Here is a 19,428-nt window from a genome sequence, read left to right as displayed (position 1 = left end):
TTTTTAGTAGAGACGGGGTTTCACCGTGTTAGCCAGGATGGTCTCGATCTCCTGACCTCGTGATCCGCCCATCTCGGCCTCCCAAAGTGCTGGGATTACAGGCTTGAGCCACCGCGCCCGGCCCCCAAACACTTTTTACACAGTGATTTGAAACGAGTCATACTGGTTCAGATACATTACTAGCTGTGTAACCTTAGGCAAAACTAATCTTTGAGTCTATTTTCTCCTATATAAAATTGGACTAATAATTTAATCATAAGAAATAAATTATATCTTATAAAGCAGTTAGCATAGTATTTGGTCAATATATATTAATTTCCATCATCTTAACTAGCTTAAAATGCATGTAAGTAGCATCATAAAGACAAAGCAAAACATAACAGAAATAAACAAGCCACTAGAATATAAAAGGTTATTTACTTTACATAATTAAAGCCAAAGAGAAGTTAAATACTATTGTCATCTTGAGACTCTGATTGCAACGAACAATCAGACACATTTACAAGTAAGTTTTTACTAGCTTTTTACAAACCTGAACCCCTGTTTCCCATGTGCATATGGAATGTAAAATTTGTACTCTTACATTTTATTCTCAATTAAAGCACTGGATAACAAGAAAACAAACAGAAATAAAGGTTAATAAAAAATGCCATTGTATACCTGCCCATCCCTGCTTATCTGCACTTTCTTGTTGTCATTCCATGGATTGAGTAAATGGTGTGCAAATTGAAAGGGAAGGCTTTCTTTTCGTATCCACTCCACTTTAAATACTCCTCCTAGTCCCGCAGAGCCCCAGTCCTGGCTCTTTTCCCTTCCAATCTCAGAAGACATCCTAGAAAATCCCTGTAGGTAAAATGGGAGGAAGGAATAGAGGTGAGGAGGCGATTAACATGTCTAAATTTAATTTATCTGAGAAGGCTGAGTTTTTAAAATTTTAAGATAAAGATATAATATTAAAATAACAGAAACCTAACAAAAACAAAAAATAAGCTACTTATTAAATTTTTCATTGAAAGCTCTCTTAGCAAATTTTAGAGAAAAAAAAAGTTCTAGCCTCCTAACAATTTCAAATATCAATAATAATTTCTAAATAAAACAGCAACAGTTCTAAGTCCATATTTATTCCATGATAAATGGATACAAGTTAACTTCTAGGCTTTCATTTCCAAAAATTATAACAAACATCAAATAATAAATGTATTATTTTATAAATTCAGGTATACATTAAGTCAAGATGGGTGATGGTTAAGAAACATACTTAGTTTATTGATTGTCAATACTAACTTCCTTGGCCTATTTAAATAAATATTTTACCAAAAGGTCAAGCTTCTCATTACTTTGAATCCACCTGAGAATTAGTAAATCTAAAGTTGTCTTCAGAAGGAAACATAGTTTATCTGGAAAGACTCTGGTAAGACAAGGCAAAAACAAAGAGGATTTCAGTTCTATCATCCTCTAAAGAGATGCAATATATCCCTCATTCTCAATCAAGCAGAAGACATTCTTGCATTCTGATGCAATGAAAAGCCAGCTGTTTTTCTAAAAATCTCTATGATTTAACCTATAGCCAGAACAACCCCATTTTACTGATTCAGGGTGGCTCACCTGAAAATGTCCAGATCCTTGAACAGAAAATACCAAGTAAACCGTGCTGCTTTCCCAAAAGGCTCGATTTAGCTTCCGTTCATTACTAGGAGTTGTAGACCAGATACCCTTCTGTTGAGAAATTTCAAGGTTTCTCAAATTGCTACTCTTCATTATGAAGTATCGAACAGGCATGTTTGGTCTTGGTGAAGGAGATTTTGATCCCTATAAAAGAATACATAAGTTCTTGAAAGGTAATGTGATCTTTCAAAACCAACAGGCTCCATTAAATAACATTTTCATAAACATACAAGCCAAAATATTTTACCATATATTCAACAAATGCAAATAGCTCTATCATGTCTGAAACCTATACAAGACTCAACCAAAATAAAGTTAGCTAAAAACAAGTACTCATTTTCACAGCATTCAAAATCCCTTATCAACAAAGGATCCTGGAGTACCAACTTTGGTTTATACCTCAAATATACTTTCAGGAAATGTTTTAATATACTTTCAAAATCCAAAAACAAAATAAATACTTCTCCAGCTTACTGCCTGGAGGCAGTTTTCAGAGGACAAAGAAAAACAGTGCAGTGGTCTCATTAAGTTGTGCAGAAAGAAACTGGAGTTCAGAGACCGAAGTGGCTACTGTGCATGGCAATGTACTATGTTAGATAGAAAGGAGCTGCACATAAAGAGAGCTCCAAAGAAAATGCAGAGGGGTTCCCACAAGTTTTTGGCTAAGTGCTGACCTGAACGTAAGTGAGAAAAAAGATAAATAACCCAAGGCTAGGGGAAGATCCAAAGGAAAACAAGTAGACCAAACAATTCCTAGAGCTCACACATGGCTGGGAATATTTCATGTTATCTTCAGCCAGAAGAGATAGAACCTGTAATACATATGGTACTGGCCCACAGAAGGGCCATACCTTAGTATTGGAACTAAATTAATAACAGAATAAAGACTGCTCTGGCCCAACCCTAACATTACTTAAAAGCAAACTTCAAAAGGATTCAACTGATTGCAACTAAACTGTGAATTAGAACAAAGTCTCACCCTATTGAAAGGAATATACAAAAACCTAGCTGCCCAACAAAATTACAAGAAACACAAAACAGGAGAATATACAAAGGTTGTTATTTACATAATGAAGGCCAAAGAGAAGTTAAATACTGTTGTCATCTTGAGACTCTGATTGCAATGAGCAATCAGACACATCTACAAGTAGATTTTTATTAGCTCTTTACAAATCTGAACCCGTTTCCCATGTGCATATGGAATATAAAATTTGTACTCTCATATTTTCTCCACAAAGCACTGGATAACAAGAAGACAAAACAGAAACAAAAGTAAAAGAAAAAAAATGCCAAAAGTAATAAACAGAAACAGTCTCAGAGATGACAGAGTTGATGTAGTTAGGAGACAAAAATGTTAAAGCATCTGTTATAAAAACATTCATTATGTTCAAGAAAGTAGAGGAAAACTTGAACATAATGAGAGGAGAAATGGAAGATATTATTTACTTAATTTTTTTTAGGGAGACAGAGTCTCACTCTGTCATCCAGGCTGGAATGGCACAATCATAGCTCACTATAACTTCAAATTCCTGGGTTCACGTGATCCTCCTGCCTCAGCCTCCCCAGAAGCTAGCAATACAGGTGGCCCATCACCATGCCCAACTAGTTTTTTTATTCTTTTGTAGAGATGATGGGGTCTTCCTATGTTGCCCAGATTGTTCTCAAACTCCTGGCCTCAAGCTATCATCCCAACCTGGCCTCCCAAACCATTGAGATTACAGACATAAACCAAGCCCAGCCAGAAGATATATATACATATATGTGTGTGTGTGTGTGTCTGTGTGTGTGTGTATATATATATATTTTTAAAATTTTTAAAAGACGCAAAAGGAACTTCCAGAGATGAAAATACAGCCTTTGAAAACACATGAGAAGGAAAGAACACCAGATTAGACACCAAAAATGACTGAAAAAAATGAAGAGAACATTGGTGACCTGTTGAACCATATGCAATGGTCTTGTATCTGTGTATCCAGAGTCCCAGAAAGGAGGTTTTTCAGGCAGTAGTAAATAATACAAAGTGCACATTCGTATTAACACAAAAGAATAATGAGCACAAGATTAGTAAATAATAAATATAAAAATATATTTTTCTGGCTTTGAAATCTTCGTAAAAGATAATTGACTAAAGTAAAAATAATACATTCTAGCATTTATATAAAAACAAAATGTATGAAAACAGTAACACAAAGGAGTAAAGTGTAAAATAAAAGAACACTGTTGGCCAGGCGCTGTGGCTCACGCTTGCAATCCCAGCACTTTGGGAGGCTGAGGAGGGCAGATCACTTGAGATCAAGAGTTCGAGACCAGCCTGACCAACATGGTGAAACCCTGTCTCTACTAAAAAATACAAAAAATTAGCCAGGCATGGTGGCACATGCCTGTAATCCCAGTTACTCAGGAGGCTGAGGCAGGAGAATGGCATGAACCCAGGAGGTGGAGCTTGCAGTGAGCCGAGATTGCGCCACTGCACTCCAGCCTGGGTGACAGAGTGAGACTGTCTCAAAAAATAAAAAATAAAAAATAAAAATAAATAAATAAATGGCTTCATTAGTGAATTCTATCAAATATTCAAGGAAGAAATAATACCAATTCTACATATCTCTTCTAAAATACTGAAGTGGGACAAACACTTCCCAACTAATCTTATGAGGCCAGCATTACTCTGACATCAAAACCATACAAAGATACATAACAAAAAAGAACTACAGAATAATACCCCTCATGAACAAAGATCCCTCATTTAACAAAATCAAATCCAGCAATATATAAAAATAACACCATGACCAAGTGAGGTATAAACATAAGAAAATCAAGCAAGGAATTCACCATACTAATAGACAAAAAATGCTTTCCTCCTAAGATCAAGGCAAAGATATGTGGCTCTCAACACTGAACAGCATTTTACTGGAGGCTCTGGCCAGAGAGATAAGGTAAAAAAGAAACAGCAATCAGATTGAAAAGGAAAAAAAGTAAAACTATCTTTATTATCAGATGGCATAAAAAGCTAATAGAATTAATAAATGAAGTAAGGTCGTAAGATTCGGGCAAATATATAAATATCAAATGTATTTGTATATACTAGCAATGAACACCTCCAATTAAAATTCTAAAAAACAGTATCAAAAACATTAAATACTTAGGGATAAATTTAACAAAAAATGTGTAATACTTGTACTCTGATATTTATCAAACATTGTTGAGGGAAATTAAAGACTATCCAAATAATGAACAGATATACTATGCTTATGGATTAGAAGACTAAAAAGTGTTAATTGTTGATTTTTTTCAAATTGATCTATAGATTCAATGCAATTCCACTCAAAATACCAAAATATTTTTCTGTAGAAACTGATGAGCTGACTTTAAAGTTTATACGAAAGTACAAAGGACCTGGAACAGCCAAAACAATATTGAGGAAGATAAACAAAGTTGAAGGACAATTGATTGAAGATGAAGGATTTCAAGTCTTGATTTCAAGACTTACTATAAAGCTACTAAAATAATGTCAGTGTACCACTGGCAAATATATAAAATATCATATATAAATATACTATATATTATATACTATTATATACAATATATTAATATATAAATACATAGTATATAAATATATTAATATATATCACATATAAGGGGGGGAGAGAGACAGAGAGAGAGATTAATGAAACTAAACAGTCCAATAAGTAGACCACATATTTATGGCCAGTTGATTTTTGACAAAGGTGTCAAAGTAACTCAATGGAAAAAAAAATGGTTTTTAACAAATGGTACTAGAAAAATTGTATAAGCAAAAGATTGCCAACTATAAAACTTCTAAAAGAAAACACAGGAGAAAATTATGATCTTGGGTTTGGTACACAAAATTTCTTAGTACACAAAAAATACGAATCATAATAGAAAAAGTTGATGAAATGGACTCCATCAAAATGAAAAACATTTGCTCTTCAAAAGACACTGTTAAGGAAATGGAAAAACAACATATCTAACACATATTGTTAGAAAACATATGCAAAACATATAATAATTAAGCCTTGTACCCAGAATATACAGAAAACTTTTACAACTCAGTGAAAGATGACAAATCACCAAAAACTAACAACAAAAAGTGAACTAAAATTTGAACATTTCACAAAGATGATACACAATGGCTAATAAGCACATGAAAAGATGCTCAACATCATTAGTAACTGAGAAAATACAAATTAAAACTATAATGGCCTATTACTACATACCCAACTGGAATGGCTAAAATTACAAAGGCTAATAATGCCAAATACTGTCAAGAATATGGAACAAATGGAATTCTTAAAGATTGTTAAAGGAAATGCAACATAGTACTGTCATTTTGGAAAACAGTTGGACAGTTTCTTGTAAAGCTAAATATACATTTATCAAACAACTCAAACAATACTAATCCTAGGGATTTGCCAAAGAATAGAAAACATATTTAGACACGAAGATTTAACTTGAATGTTAGTACCAGTTAGTACAATGTTAGCAACTTTATTCATAACAGCCAAAAAGTGCAAACAACCCAAATGTCCATCAACTGATGAATGGAAAAACAAACCAGTCTATCTAGAAATGGAATACTACTCAGCAATAAGATAAACTAATAATATACTCAACAATATGGATAGATTGTTGATACATTCAATCTTATGTATGTAGCATTTTGTGTCTGGCCTATTTCACTTAATAGAATTTCAAAAGGATTCTATTAAGTGAAATAAGCTAGACACAAAACGTTACATATATATGATTCCATTTACAGGAAATTCCAGAAAAGGCAAAACTCAAGGGACAAAGAGCAGAACAATGGGTTACCAGGGAGTAGGGGTGATGGAAATATGTAGATGATCGTGGTATAGTTACATGATTGTTTACATTTGTCAAAATTCATTAAATTATACAGTTTAAACTGGTGAATTTTATTGTAAATTACACCTTAATAAAGGTGTATAAATAAACCAAAAAACTTCAAAACCTAAGAATGCAAATCTACAAAAACATTTATTTTCCTCTTATTTAACAAAGAGTATTTCAATAGACACATTCACCAAAATACAATATGCAGCTAAATAACCTCTAATCAAATACCTACTCAGCTACTAAAACAGGAAAGTAAAAGTAATCACATAATGAACATTTGAAATTATTCTTATTACAAGTTTTTTTAAAGGTACAGTTTTCAATTCCATATCAACATTTCCTACCTTCCTAACCCTATCCCATCTTGTTTTTTAAATATAACCACTGTAGAAATCAATTAACAACAGACAGAAACCACTGTTTTCAATTCTGAAATTATGAACCAAAGTTAAATTAATCTTTTTGTTATTTATTTTAGCAAAAAAGTTTCTAAAGGGCTGGGCATGGCGGCTCACACCTGTAATCCCTGGCACTCGGAGGCTGAGATGGGAGGATCACTGGAGCCCAGGAGTTTGAGGCCAACCTAGGCAACAAAGGGAGATCCCCATCTATAAAAAAAAGAATTCTTCTTTAATCAGCTGGGCATGGTGGCATGCACCTGTGGTCCCAGTTACTCAAAAGCTGAGGTGTGAAGATCACTTGAGCCCAGGAGTTCAAGGCTGCAGTGGATATGATTGTACCACAACACTCCAGCCTGGGTAAAAGAGTGAGACCCCATTTCAAAAAAAAAAGGTTCGAAACAAATAGGAAACAAATAATAAACAGCCTAACTACGTGCCAGTAGTGAATGATCTATAGTTTTAAAGCATCCTAAAATACCCCAAGATGGTAATAACTAGAAATATTTGCCATGCAGGAAAAATTTTACATTTACTCAAAGTGTATCAAGTTTGCTAGCTTCAATTTACATCTAGAAAAGAGGCCACAATTAGAAAAGTACTCTAATTGTTTTACAATTTTATTTACTTAGCATTACATGTGCTACAAATCTGTTCCTTACTACATTTTCTTTCAGATACTCTACCTTTCCTGAGGATGGAGGAGAAGGACTAGCACAAGGACTTGGGTAACTACTGCTGTCTGTAGATTTCACAGAAGACTGATCAGATCGGTCCTCGGTGCCTCGTTTAGGATGTAAAATTCCTCTATCTTTGTACTTCTGAGGTGGGTGTAATGCTGGAGATGGAGATTTCATCAGTATTCTTGAGCAGGGAGGAGGAAGCAAAGATCAGTTATATATAAGTTCGTAATACAAAGATCAGTTATGTATAAGTTTATAATACAAAGCAGACGCCATTTTAATTCAAAGTCCCAATGATCTTATGATTTATGGAATATTATTTAAAAATACTAAGGTCAGGAAATACAGATGTCTATGACAGCTCTAAATTTACGCCTAACTAGGTATGAGATCTGGGCAAGCCTCTTAACTTATCGGAGCTTTAATTTCCTTCTCTGTTAAATAAAAGGATTATATCTAAACTCCAAGATTTTTCTATTCTAAAATTCTATGAATAAATGCCACAAACATGGCAGTCAGGAATTTCATAATTTTTCTTAAAGTACGAGTCTTTCTGGGACAATCAGACATTAAGTGCTTCCTGATGTATTGCAATATAAAGTTCACAACACCACCTATAAAATATTATTGTTAAAACATTGGATCCAATCAAGCCCTGAGAGCTAACCACCAGCTTACATAAGATACATAGGGTATGGAGTCCGGGCGCAGTGGCTTGCGCCTGTAATCCCAGCACTTTGGGAGGCTGAGGTGGGCAGATCATGAGGTCAGGAGTTCGAGACCAGTCTGACTAACATGGTGAAACCCCACCTCTACTAAAAACACAAAAATTAGCCGGGCGTGGTGGCGTGCATCTGCAAGTCCAGCTACTCAGAAGACTGAGGCAGGAGAATTGCTTGAACCCAGGAGGCGGAGGTTACAGTGAGCTGAGATCGCGCCACTGCACTCCAGCCTGGGTGACAAAGAGAGACTGTCTCAAAAAATAAAACATAAAAATAAATAAAAAATAAAAGATACATAGGGTATAGAAATACATAGTGCCAGGAAAAAAGCAGAGACAAATCCAGAATGTACGACATCTCACAGTACCACTGACCTAGTTTCTTGAACATTTCACCGACTTGATTTACCTAACATTATTTTGTTTTTTCTTTCTTGCTTCTTTTCTGTTTTGGCTTACATATTTAAAAGTAAATTCCACACATCATGTCATTTTATCCTTCCATATTTAAATATGCATCTGTTAAAATGGGGTGCATTGTCCCTACATAACCAAAGTGGTTACCAATCCCAATAAAATAATAATTTCCTCAATTGTCTCAAATTATTGATTCATTTGCATCAGCATACAAGGAACACTCATGCATTATATATTAGTATGTCATGTTTCTTGAATCTAACAGAATTTTTCATAGACTGGTTTAGGAATAACTCTACCACAGAATAATTCCTATGGAAATATATTCCCACATTCTAAATAACTAATGCTCAATAAAATTCTAGAACAATATTTTCAAAAAGTGGTGAGTATTGGGGAGTATCTAAGTAAAAAATGTACTTTTTAGTCTCCCTTTTTCTCAGCAGGGTCTAGACCAGAAAGAAAGGTTCAGGCACGCATTTTACAAGCTTTCCTTGGAAACTGGTTAAATTACTACTAAAATGTAGTATCTGAAGAACATGGAAACCAATGTTTTATTCCTCTTTAATTAAAGTCTTAAATGATATTAAGCCTTTATATTTCATTCAAATATGCAAAAATCTGATAAAAAAAAGTACTAAAAACCCCACCTGATCCTTGAAAAACAGTAAGCATTATGTATTTTTTATGTTTCCATTGTTTCTATTTTCAGTTTAACTATAAAATCAAATTCTTATTATAGAGACTTTTCTACAGTATTGCCAAAACTAGCCTCATAGCCAAGAATGTTTTTTGTTATGAATTTCAACAAGGTGAAAACCTGATATAAAATAAATTTGATTGTAACAAGTGTTTTTATAACCAGAAACACTTCTGAATCATGGCCAATGATTTATTGTAACCACTATCATATTACTGGAATATATTTTTTACATAAATAATTCAGTATGAGGTGTCTCCTTAATATTCATAAACAAAAACACCACCACATTTAATTGCAAAAGAACAAAAGAAGAATTTGGCTAAATTATAACAGAAATGTTGTCATATGACAGTAAATTTGTTTACTTATTATATGCCTCCCCTCAATCAAATGTAAATCCTCTGGAGGAGATCTTATCTCTTTTGTACACTTTTAGATCCCTCACACCAAGAACTGGCATTGTATGTGTCACTGACTGAAGTACTTTTCTATAGGAATGCTAGTCAGCAGTACTGATATCTAGATAAGGCTTATAAGGAGGTTGTTCTTCTAAATGGCCATAGCCAGTATGGCTCAGAGTATCTAGGTAAAATGTTACTTCACATATATCAAGTAAAATATATAATCTTAAAATACCTATATATTTTTGAGAGACCCAATTCTAGAAATTAGATATTTTGATCTTTTCCTGACAAAAAGTTGCCTTATTAAATAACTGACAGATACCAATAGTTTAAAATTCATATTAACAATACTTAGAAGAATTAAGTTGGACAAGTAGAAAACTCTTTCCACTTTATTGCTACCTTTTCATGGATCTTAGATTATAAAAAAGTAATTTTTAAATATTATAAAAGCACATGATTCTAAGATAAATAATTCATTTTCCTGAAGAAAAAGTGACCCATTTTGGTAAAATGTCATAAATTTACCTTTCTGCAGTAGTACACTCATCAGAAAATTCAGTATCTGCTGAACTTTTCCTACTATTATTTGACCTCCAAGAAGAGGCCAAAGGAAGCTCTTCTGAAGACATAGGCCTTGGCCTTTGACCAATCCCAGATGGTTGCTGTAAACCTGCAGACTGTTCTTCAGTGCTTAAAACAGCTATAATTGCTCTTATGGTAGCTTCATCAACTTGAGACCAAGGTTTAGATGGAGCTCTCATTCGGCGTAAAAATAAGTTATGCCACTTCTGTCTGAGCTGCAGCAATAAACTAGCTGCCTGTAATAGTTCAAATAGATATAAGCAAATGAATATCACATATGCAAAACACCTGTTTGATTAGTTTCCATTAGTTTGCAACTGTTTCCAATAAACATATTTCACATTTCATATAATTTACTACCAATTTCATTATATTTAATGGGTGAATGAAATAAAATTTATTTATTATATTTTAGGCACTAAGACACAAAATCAAATTAAATAGTCTAATAAGAAAAACAGTAAACAATAGTTGTGGTGGAGTGTGATTAATACTGGAAAAGTAGCAGCAGGGTAAATAAAAACATATGTAGTTCATAGTGTTATTTTAGTGCCTGTAGAACATCCAAATGATCATGTCCTGAAGGCAGCTGGATTCATAGAAAGGTCTAAGATACAGCTCTAAACTAGAAAGTCACCAGTTCCTAAATTATTGCAAAATATACACATAGAGGTAAAGTCCCCGGGGACTGTACAGAGGGAGTAAGAAGATAAGAGTAAGCCACAAAGTGCTAGACAACTTAAAATTTAAGGCACAAACACATACAGGGGGGTCTGTGAAACAACTAAGAAGGACTGACTACAGAGAAAGAATTAAGAAAGATTAATGTTACAGTAACTAGTGACAAAGAATTTGGGGCAGGAGTAAGGAAGAAAACTGGTGAAGGGCAGGAGTACAAAAAGGAGGATATGGACAATAGTGATAAATAATATAGAGAGGTCACATTTATTCAGGACAGTAGACCGACTTTGATAACAGAAGGACACAGTTGACCTTGGCAAGTACAGTTTCAGTGAAGTGATGGATTGGTGGGAATGGAAGTGAGAGTGTAGTAGGTTGAAGTGATGAATGAATGGATGCTAAAATAGTAAACCTAGCCAGTGTTAACTACTGACAGCTTGGCGCCTCCCAAAAATGTATAGAGAATGATCTTGGACAGTAGAGATAGAATCAAGGGGAGGCTCTGTCACAAAAATTTGTAATTTGAAAAGAAACATTCCTCCTCCCTCAAACCCCCAATTCAGAAGTATATGAAAAAGAGAAAATAGTATGGAATCATATCTTTCTCTCAGAAACACAGTTATACAAAATAAAGGGAGTTCCTGTGTACCCGATACTCAATACTTTCTTATATATCCAGAAATATTCAAGGATTACTGCTATAGTTAGAAGTTTTTGTCCAAATTTTCATGTTGAAACTTAACCTCCAATGCAATAATAATGGGAGGTGTTGGCCTTTGAGGGGTGATTGAGTCATGAGGGCTCTGGCTTCACAAATGGAACTAGGTATCCTTATAAAAGAGCTTGATGGAGGGAGTCCATCCCCTCTTGCCCTTCTACCTTTCACCGTGTGAGGACACAGTATTCCTCCACTCTAGAGGAGGCAGGGTTAAGCAGCCCTCGCCCAATGTCAGCACCTTGATCTCAGACTTAACATCCTTCAGAACTGTGAGAAATAAATTTCTGTTCTTTATAAATTACTATAGCAGCAACAACAGACTAAGACAATTACCTTGCTTAAATAATGAGCCACAACTAGGTTTTCCAAGTCCTCTGCTGGAATAAACCCCAATACAGAAGAGAATGAATGAGGTCCCTATGAAAACTGAAAAACAAGCTGTATTCTCTGATACTAAGGGCTCAACAGTAAAGGAAAAATTTTTATCATACTATATATCAATTCACACTAACTGAATTAAAGAAATGTATTACACTACTTGAAAGCAACTTACCTCTGGCTCTAGTTTGAAATTGAGCCACTCATCAAGTTTCAAGGCTGCCAAATTAGCTGTAGTTTTGTCCTCCATTTCACTATCACTACTGTCATTGGGAATGCCATCCACTGTCCAAGTACATAATGAAAAAAAAAATCACTTTTACCTTCTTACATTATGGCAAAACACTAAGAAGAATAAATACGCTTCACATACACAAACCCTCCTGACATACAACAATTTGTGCGGGAAGTTCTTCAAAGCCAAAAGATCACATATTAAATCTCAATATTTATTTAAAAGGAAAAAAAAAGAGACAATTTGAAGACTATAATCTCTCATCACGATGCAACAAAACAAAAAGACAAGAATATAAAATTTGAAGCACAATCTTTAATAACTGGATGAAAAAGAAACAACATAATTCAAGGAAGGAATGGCTACACTACATATCAAGAACAACGAAAGGTGCCCAAAGCAATACTCTTATAAAGTCACAGGTCAGTTTTAAAAAGAAAAAGTATACAGCTAAATATATCTAAGAAAAATAGCATAAAACCCAAAGAATAGTAGAAGAAAATAGAAAATAAAAAAAGATGAATTAGAAAGACAAAATGATAATTAAAACTATAACCCAGTTCTTTGAAAAGATTAATAGATAACCCTATGTAAATTTAATAAAGAAGAAAGCAAAAATCTATCTACAAAATCAGGTGAAAATGATATTATAAAAATTAATACAGAATGTATTATAAAATTAATACGAAATTGATATAGGCTATAATATACAGTATGTATAAATAATAAATTTGAAATCTTCAAAGAAATTTATTATTTTCTACAGGAAAATTACTAAAACTGAAAGTAGAGGAATTAGAAGAACCCAAATATATTTAAGGAAGAAACAGAGATATCCTTTATCCTTAAAGAACATCAACAAAGAAATCCAGAACACCAAGTCTCTCAATTTTGCATGGAATCAAATAATGACCATTCCTTTAATGAGACAAATCTAAACCTAAATCAAAACCTGATTAACACCTAAAAGCTACATACCAGAACATGTATGAACACACACCACACAAACCCCTACAGGTGAGCCTCACCAATGAAGAGAAATATAAGTTTTAAATAAAATGTTAGAAAAATATCCAGCAATGTAATAAATCACACTTAGTCCAAGGAAAGTTTATTTTCAGAACAAAATAACAGTTTTGTAAGAAAATCTATATACCACATCAATAGACTAAATAATTTCTGATTATATGAACAAATGCTCAAATGCTATTTAGTAAATTCAACAAATTTTTAACACACACACAAAAACAAAACAAACAAACAAAAAAACCTTCTATGCCAGGTTTGGTGACTCATGCCTATAGTCCCAGCTACTCAGGAGGCTAAGGTGGGAGGATCGCTTGAGCCCTGGAGTTCAGGGTTACAGTGAGCTATGACTACTGTACCACTGCACTCCATCCTGAGTGACAGGGTGAAACCTTGTCTCTTAAAAACAAAAACACACAAACACATGCACAGACACACACAAAAAAAACACTATTCCGTTATTTAAAAGGAACTTTTCATTAAAATTAACATTATAACCAATAGTATAACTTTAGAATCTGAAACTTTAAAATTCAGTAAGACAAAATGGACCATTAATTCAGTTTTCTAATATCTTCAAAAAGAAATTAAAGGAATACATTTTGGTAATAAATGAAAGTATTACCACCTGAAGGTAATATAATTAAATAAATACAAAATCCAAAGGATTAATGAGTTTAGTAAAGTAACAAGGTACATAAAATATGTCTGCAATAATGTTTGTAAAGTTCAGCAAGAAAATTACACAAAAAGAATCCACTCACCATGACAACTGAAAACAGCAACAAAAGAATCTTAAGAATCACCTTAGGAAATATCCCCAACCTTTATAAAAGTTACCAAAAAATATATATATTTTTAAGATAAATTTAAAATAAGGCACGGCTAAATAAAAGATACTAAATTTCATGGATGGAAACATTAAATTAACACACAAAAAGAGGCCTAGGTGTGGTGGCTCACGCCTATAATCCCAACACTTTGGGAGGCCGGGGTGAGCAGACTGTTTGAGCACAGGAGTTCAAGACCAGCCTGGGCAACATGGCAAAACCCATCTCTACAAAAATATGAACATTAGCCAGGCATGGTGGTGTGTGCCTTTAGTCCCAGCTACTAGGGAGACTGAGGTGGGAGGATCACTTGAGCCTCAGAGACAGAGGTTGCAATAGGCTGTAATTGCACCACTGTACTTCAGCTGGAGGGACAGACCAAGACCCTGCCTCAAACAAAAAAACAAACAAACACAAAAGAACTGTTGTTTGCAAAAGGATTACAAGAAGATGACTAATGAATATTCATTATTTAAAAAATAGGTAAGATTATCAAACAACAGCTCAATAACAGAAAGGCAGTAAAGAGTAACAGCTAGAGCTTCTACTACCAGATATAAGAATTTATTAAACAAAAATACTAAACAAGAAGGTGCAATATAAAGGCAGAAATGTAAAGGAACAGAGTATACAAAAAGGTTAAAGATATCAAATTTAATATGCAATCATGCAAGCTTTCTAAAGGAGGATATATAAGAACTACCTAATAAATTGTACAGATGAGGGGAAAGCGCTTGGAAAAACTTAGATCTTTGTTTTAAGCCAGAATCAACACAACATGGTTTAAAAAATCTTAAAAATCAAATTATAGAAAACAAAAACAATACTTATCACATCAATGGAAGGATGAAATTTTCTCAGTTTTGAAAGTGAATAGTATAGGAAAAGATTATTCAGTTTAAATACACAGCAATCAAAACCAGAACTCAAAATATGTAACATTAAAATGAGTAACAGATTGAATTGAACATGACAGAAAAAATATTAATAATATCTTTAAATTATAAAGCTATCATTCAAATTTTTGAGTAAAATATCAGTTTTTACTGATTCAGACTGACTAGGCATACAAATCAACCAAATAAATAGGCAGAAGATGAAAAAAAAAACTCAACTAAAGGGAAATATAAAGAAGTGCATGGAGAGTTATTTCTTTTTGACAGAAATAAAAAGAGCAAATGAAGGAATCTTTAAATATTTTATCTTTAAAACCAACACCAAATGATGGCATAGTTGCCATGAAATTCACTCTCAATGGTGCTAATATGGTTGAGTATGGAGGAAGAAGCATAAATAGTATCTATATTTTTATAAATTCCCACTTCAAAAAGTTTTATCACAAAGAAAATATTAAATGAATTAAAGCAAAAGGACACACAGATGAAGATGTCAATGTAGCAATGCCCCATAATCTCATAAATTATCAACCATACTATTTCTACTCTCTTCATACAAACTTAATGCCCTCGGTCTCTCAAAGCACATTCAATAGAGCTAATCACTCCCTTCTTGAAACAGATTTACCTCCAACACTGAACCACTCTTTCTTCCGTTACTCAAATTTATACATTCTCTTTAGGAAATCCATTCTCATGTCTATAAATATCATTTACAAGCTGATGACTTCCAAATTTGTATTGCTAGCCCAGACATCTTCCCTGAGCTCCAGAAATGCATATCCAACTGCTTCCTCAAAAAAAAATTTTACTTAGAATGTCTTAGCCATCTCAAACTTAACATGTCTAAAAAGAACCCTTAATTTCTCCCCTACACAACTTGCTCTTTGCAGTTTTCTGAATCTCAAATGAGTGACAAGCTACTATAAACAAAATCTGAGAATTGACTCCTCCCTTTCCCTTACTACCCACATTCAATCTAGCAGTTACTAGTACCTTCAAAATAACTTTATATCTACTTCTCTTCATATCCACAATCACTATCCTATCTCTGAGCCATCATCTTCTGTTAGAAGACTACTGCAAAAGCCTCCTACCTGCCTCCACTCCTCTATTCTTGTAATTACTCCTCTAATTTATCCCCTTAGCCAAAATGACCTTTTGGAACATATCACATCATGTCATTCCTTTAACTTTTAATGGCTTCCTTTTCTTCGCATTTCTATGGCCTACAAGTCCACGCTTTCCTTTCAACCTTATCGTTGCCCTCTTCCATTGACCAATGCACTCCAATCACACAGCCTTTCTGTCAATTCCTAGATCATTTCCTAGCACAGACTCTTGGGGCTTTCCCTCTTTCTCTACCTGTAGCACATTTCTGCTTCTTTCATGTGGCTGGCTCTTCTCATATTGTAGGTCTCAATTTAAGTCTTCTCAGAAAAACTTGTTTAGGCTTCCTTTCAAGTAGGTCACCTCTAAGGCAGTCCTCTTTGTATTTTTTTAATAGTATCATGCAGATAATTTATTTTTTACTGTCTAACCTCACTACTGTGTAAATTCCCAAGGACACACTCTATTACACCTTCAATGCCTAGCACAGTACCTGACATATAGTAGGTACTAAATATTTGCTGAATCACTAAATAGCAAATAATTTGAAATCATCAAGATGTCCAACTATGAAGGAACATTTTAAATGTGTTATGCCAGGGGATCAATCAAAGATGGCTTATTAGAAGCAGTTGCAGTCTGCAGCACTCACAAAGAGGAATGAAAAGGCACAATGAATTCAGCACCTTCAACTGAAATCCAGGTTCTTATATTCGGACTGACTAGGCATACAAATCAACCCATGGAGAATGAAGAAAAGTAAGTGAAGGCGACGGCTCACCCAGGAGCAGCACAGAGCCAAAGGAACCCCCACACCCAGCCAAGGGAAGCAGTGAGTGATTACATGACCCCTCCGGGGAAACCATGTTTCTCCCATCGATCTTTGCAACCTGTGAATCAGGGGATCCCTTCGTGAGCCCATGCCACAGATCTGTATGGAGTCTCGGCAGAGCAGCCACTCAAGGCACACACAGAAACCTAGGAGTTTTACATACTCTGGCCCTGGGATCCCTAGCAAGGCAGGAAATCTGTTTGTTCATATCCCTAGAAAGGTGGCTGAATCCAGGAAGCCAAGCAGCATCATTTTGTGGGATCCACTTCCATGGCACCTCACCAATTACAACCTACTGGCTTGGAATCCCCACCAGCCAACAGCAGTGCGTTGGTCGGTCTGAGATGGGGCCAAGTTCCTGGGGGAGGGGTGGCTGCCATCTCTGTGGTTTGGTCAACTCAGCCACTCCAGCCTGATGGCTATACGGGCAGTCTGGATCAGGAAGGGTTCCCACCAATGCAGCACACCTGCTGTATCAAAAAGCAGCCAGATCGCTTCTTTGTACAGGTCCCTGATCTCATTCCTCCTGACTGGGTAAGACCTCAGAACAGGGGCCTCTAGTCACCTCCTACAGGTGCATGCGGGCCAGCAATAGGTCAATAACCCCCTGGGACAGAACTTCCAGAAGAAGGAGCTGGCTTCCATCTTTGCTGTTTTGCAGACTTCACTGGTGATACCTCCAGGTATGGGGAAAAACTGAGGCAACTGAAGTCCGGAGGGGAGCCCCAGCAAACCACACCAGCCCCATGGTAGAGTGGCCTGACTCTAAAAGAAAGACGAACAGAAAACAAAAACAACATCAACAGAAAAGACTCCACAAAAACCTCATTCAAAGGTCAGCATCCTCAAAGATCAAAAGTAGATAAGACCACAAAGGTGAGAAATAATGCAAAAATGCTGAAAACTCAAAAAGCCAGAATGCCTCTTCTCCTCCAAATGATTGTGATACCTCTCTAGCAAGGGCACAGAACTGGGCTGAGGCTGAGATGGCTGAAATGACAGAAGTAGGCTTCAGAAGGTGGGTAACAACAAACTTTGCTGAGCTAAAGAAACGTGTTGTAATCTAATGCAAAGAAGCTAAGAATCATGATAAAACAATACAGGAGCTAATAGCCAGTTTAGAGAAGAACGTAACCAACCTGATGGAGCTGAAAAACACAACATGAGAACTTCACAATGCAATCAAAAGTATCAATAGCAGCATAGACCAAGCAGAGGAAAGAATCTCAGAGCTTGAAGACTATCTTTCTGACATACGACAGGCAGACAAGAATAGAGAAAAAAGAACGAAAAACAAATGAACAAAACCTCTGAGAAATATGGGATTATTTAGAGAGACTGAACCTACAACTGACTGGGATAGCCAAAAAATACCAGAGAATAGAACCAAGTTGGAAAACATACTTTAGGATATCATTCAGGAGAACTTCCCTAACCTAGCAAGACAGGCCAACATTCAAATTCTGGGAATCCAGAGAACCCTAGTATAATACTCCATGAGAAGATCAACCCCAAGAGAAAAAATCATCAGATTCTCCAAGGTCTAAATTAAAGAAAAAATGTTAAGGGCAGCCAGAGAGAAAGGCCAGGTCACATATAAAGGGAAGCCCAACAGACTAACAGTAGTCTCTGAGGAAATCTTACAAGCCAGAAGAGAATGGGGGCCGATATTCAACACTCTTAAAGAAAAGAATTCCAACCCAAAATTTCATATCCAGTCAAACTAAGCTTTATAAGTGAAGGACAAATAAGATCCCTTTCAGACAAGCAAATGCTGAGGATATGTGTCACCACCAGGCCTGCCTTGCAAGAGCTCCTGAAGGAAACACTAAATATGAAAGGGAAAAACCATTACTAGCCACTACAAAAACACACGGAAGTACACAGACCAGTAACACTATGAAGCAACCACATAAACAAATCTGCAAAATAATCAGCTAGCATCATGATGACAGAATCAAATTCACACATAATAATACCTAACCTTAAAAGTAACCTGGCCGGGCGCGGTGGCTCAAGCCTGTAATCCCAGCACTTTGGGAGGCCGAGACGGGCGGATCACGAGGTCAGGAGATCGAGACCATCCTGGCTAACATGGTGAAACCCCGTCTCTACTAAAAAAAAAAAATACAAAAAACTAGCCGGGCACAGTGGCGGGCACCTGTAGTCCCAGCTACTCGGGAGGCTGAGGCAGGAGAATGGCATGAACCCGGGAGGCGGAGCTTGCAGTGAGCAGAGATCCAGCCACTGCACTCCAGCCTGGGCGGCAGA

The 19,428-nt window shown here is 35.4% G+C and overlaps 1 protein-coding gene across 4 annotated transcripts in view; it reads right to left on the bottom strand.

Annotated features, from left to right (window-relative positions):
* The window catches only part of YTHDC2 (YTH domain containing 2), an 81,752-nt gene that overhangs the window by 2,648 nt on the left and 59,676 nt on the right, over positions 1–19,428 (bottom strand). For all 4 annotated transcript variants that reach the window (XM_025389014.1, XM_025389017.1, XM_025389018.1 and 1 more), the window contains 5 exons: positions 12,404–12,513; positions 10,395–10,687; positions 7,625–7,802; positions 1,606–1,809; positions 661–843 (listed from right to left, as the gene is read on the bottom strand). In XM_025389014.1, coding sequence (XP_025244799.1) covers positions 661–843; positions 1,606–1,809; positions 7,625–7,802; positions 10,395–10,687; positions 12,404–12,513 — 968 coding nt within the window. The remainder of the gene's footprint in view (positions 1–660; positions 844–1,605; positions 1,810–7,624; positions 7,803–10,394; positions 10,688–12,403; positions 12,514–19,428) is intronic.

The sequence above is a fragment of the Theropithecus gelada genome, chromosome 6, assembly GCF_003255815.1.
Source record: "Theropithecus gelada isolate Dixy chromosome 6, Tgel_1.0, whole genome shotgun sequence".
In the NCBI taxonomy this organism is placed as follows: domain Eukaryota; kingdom Metazoa; phylum Chordata; class Mammalia; order Primates; family Cercopithecidae; genus Theropithecus; species Theropithecus gelada.
This window is presented reverse-complemented; position numbering and strand designations above follow the sequence as displayed.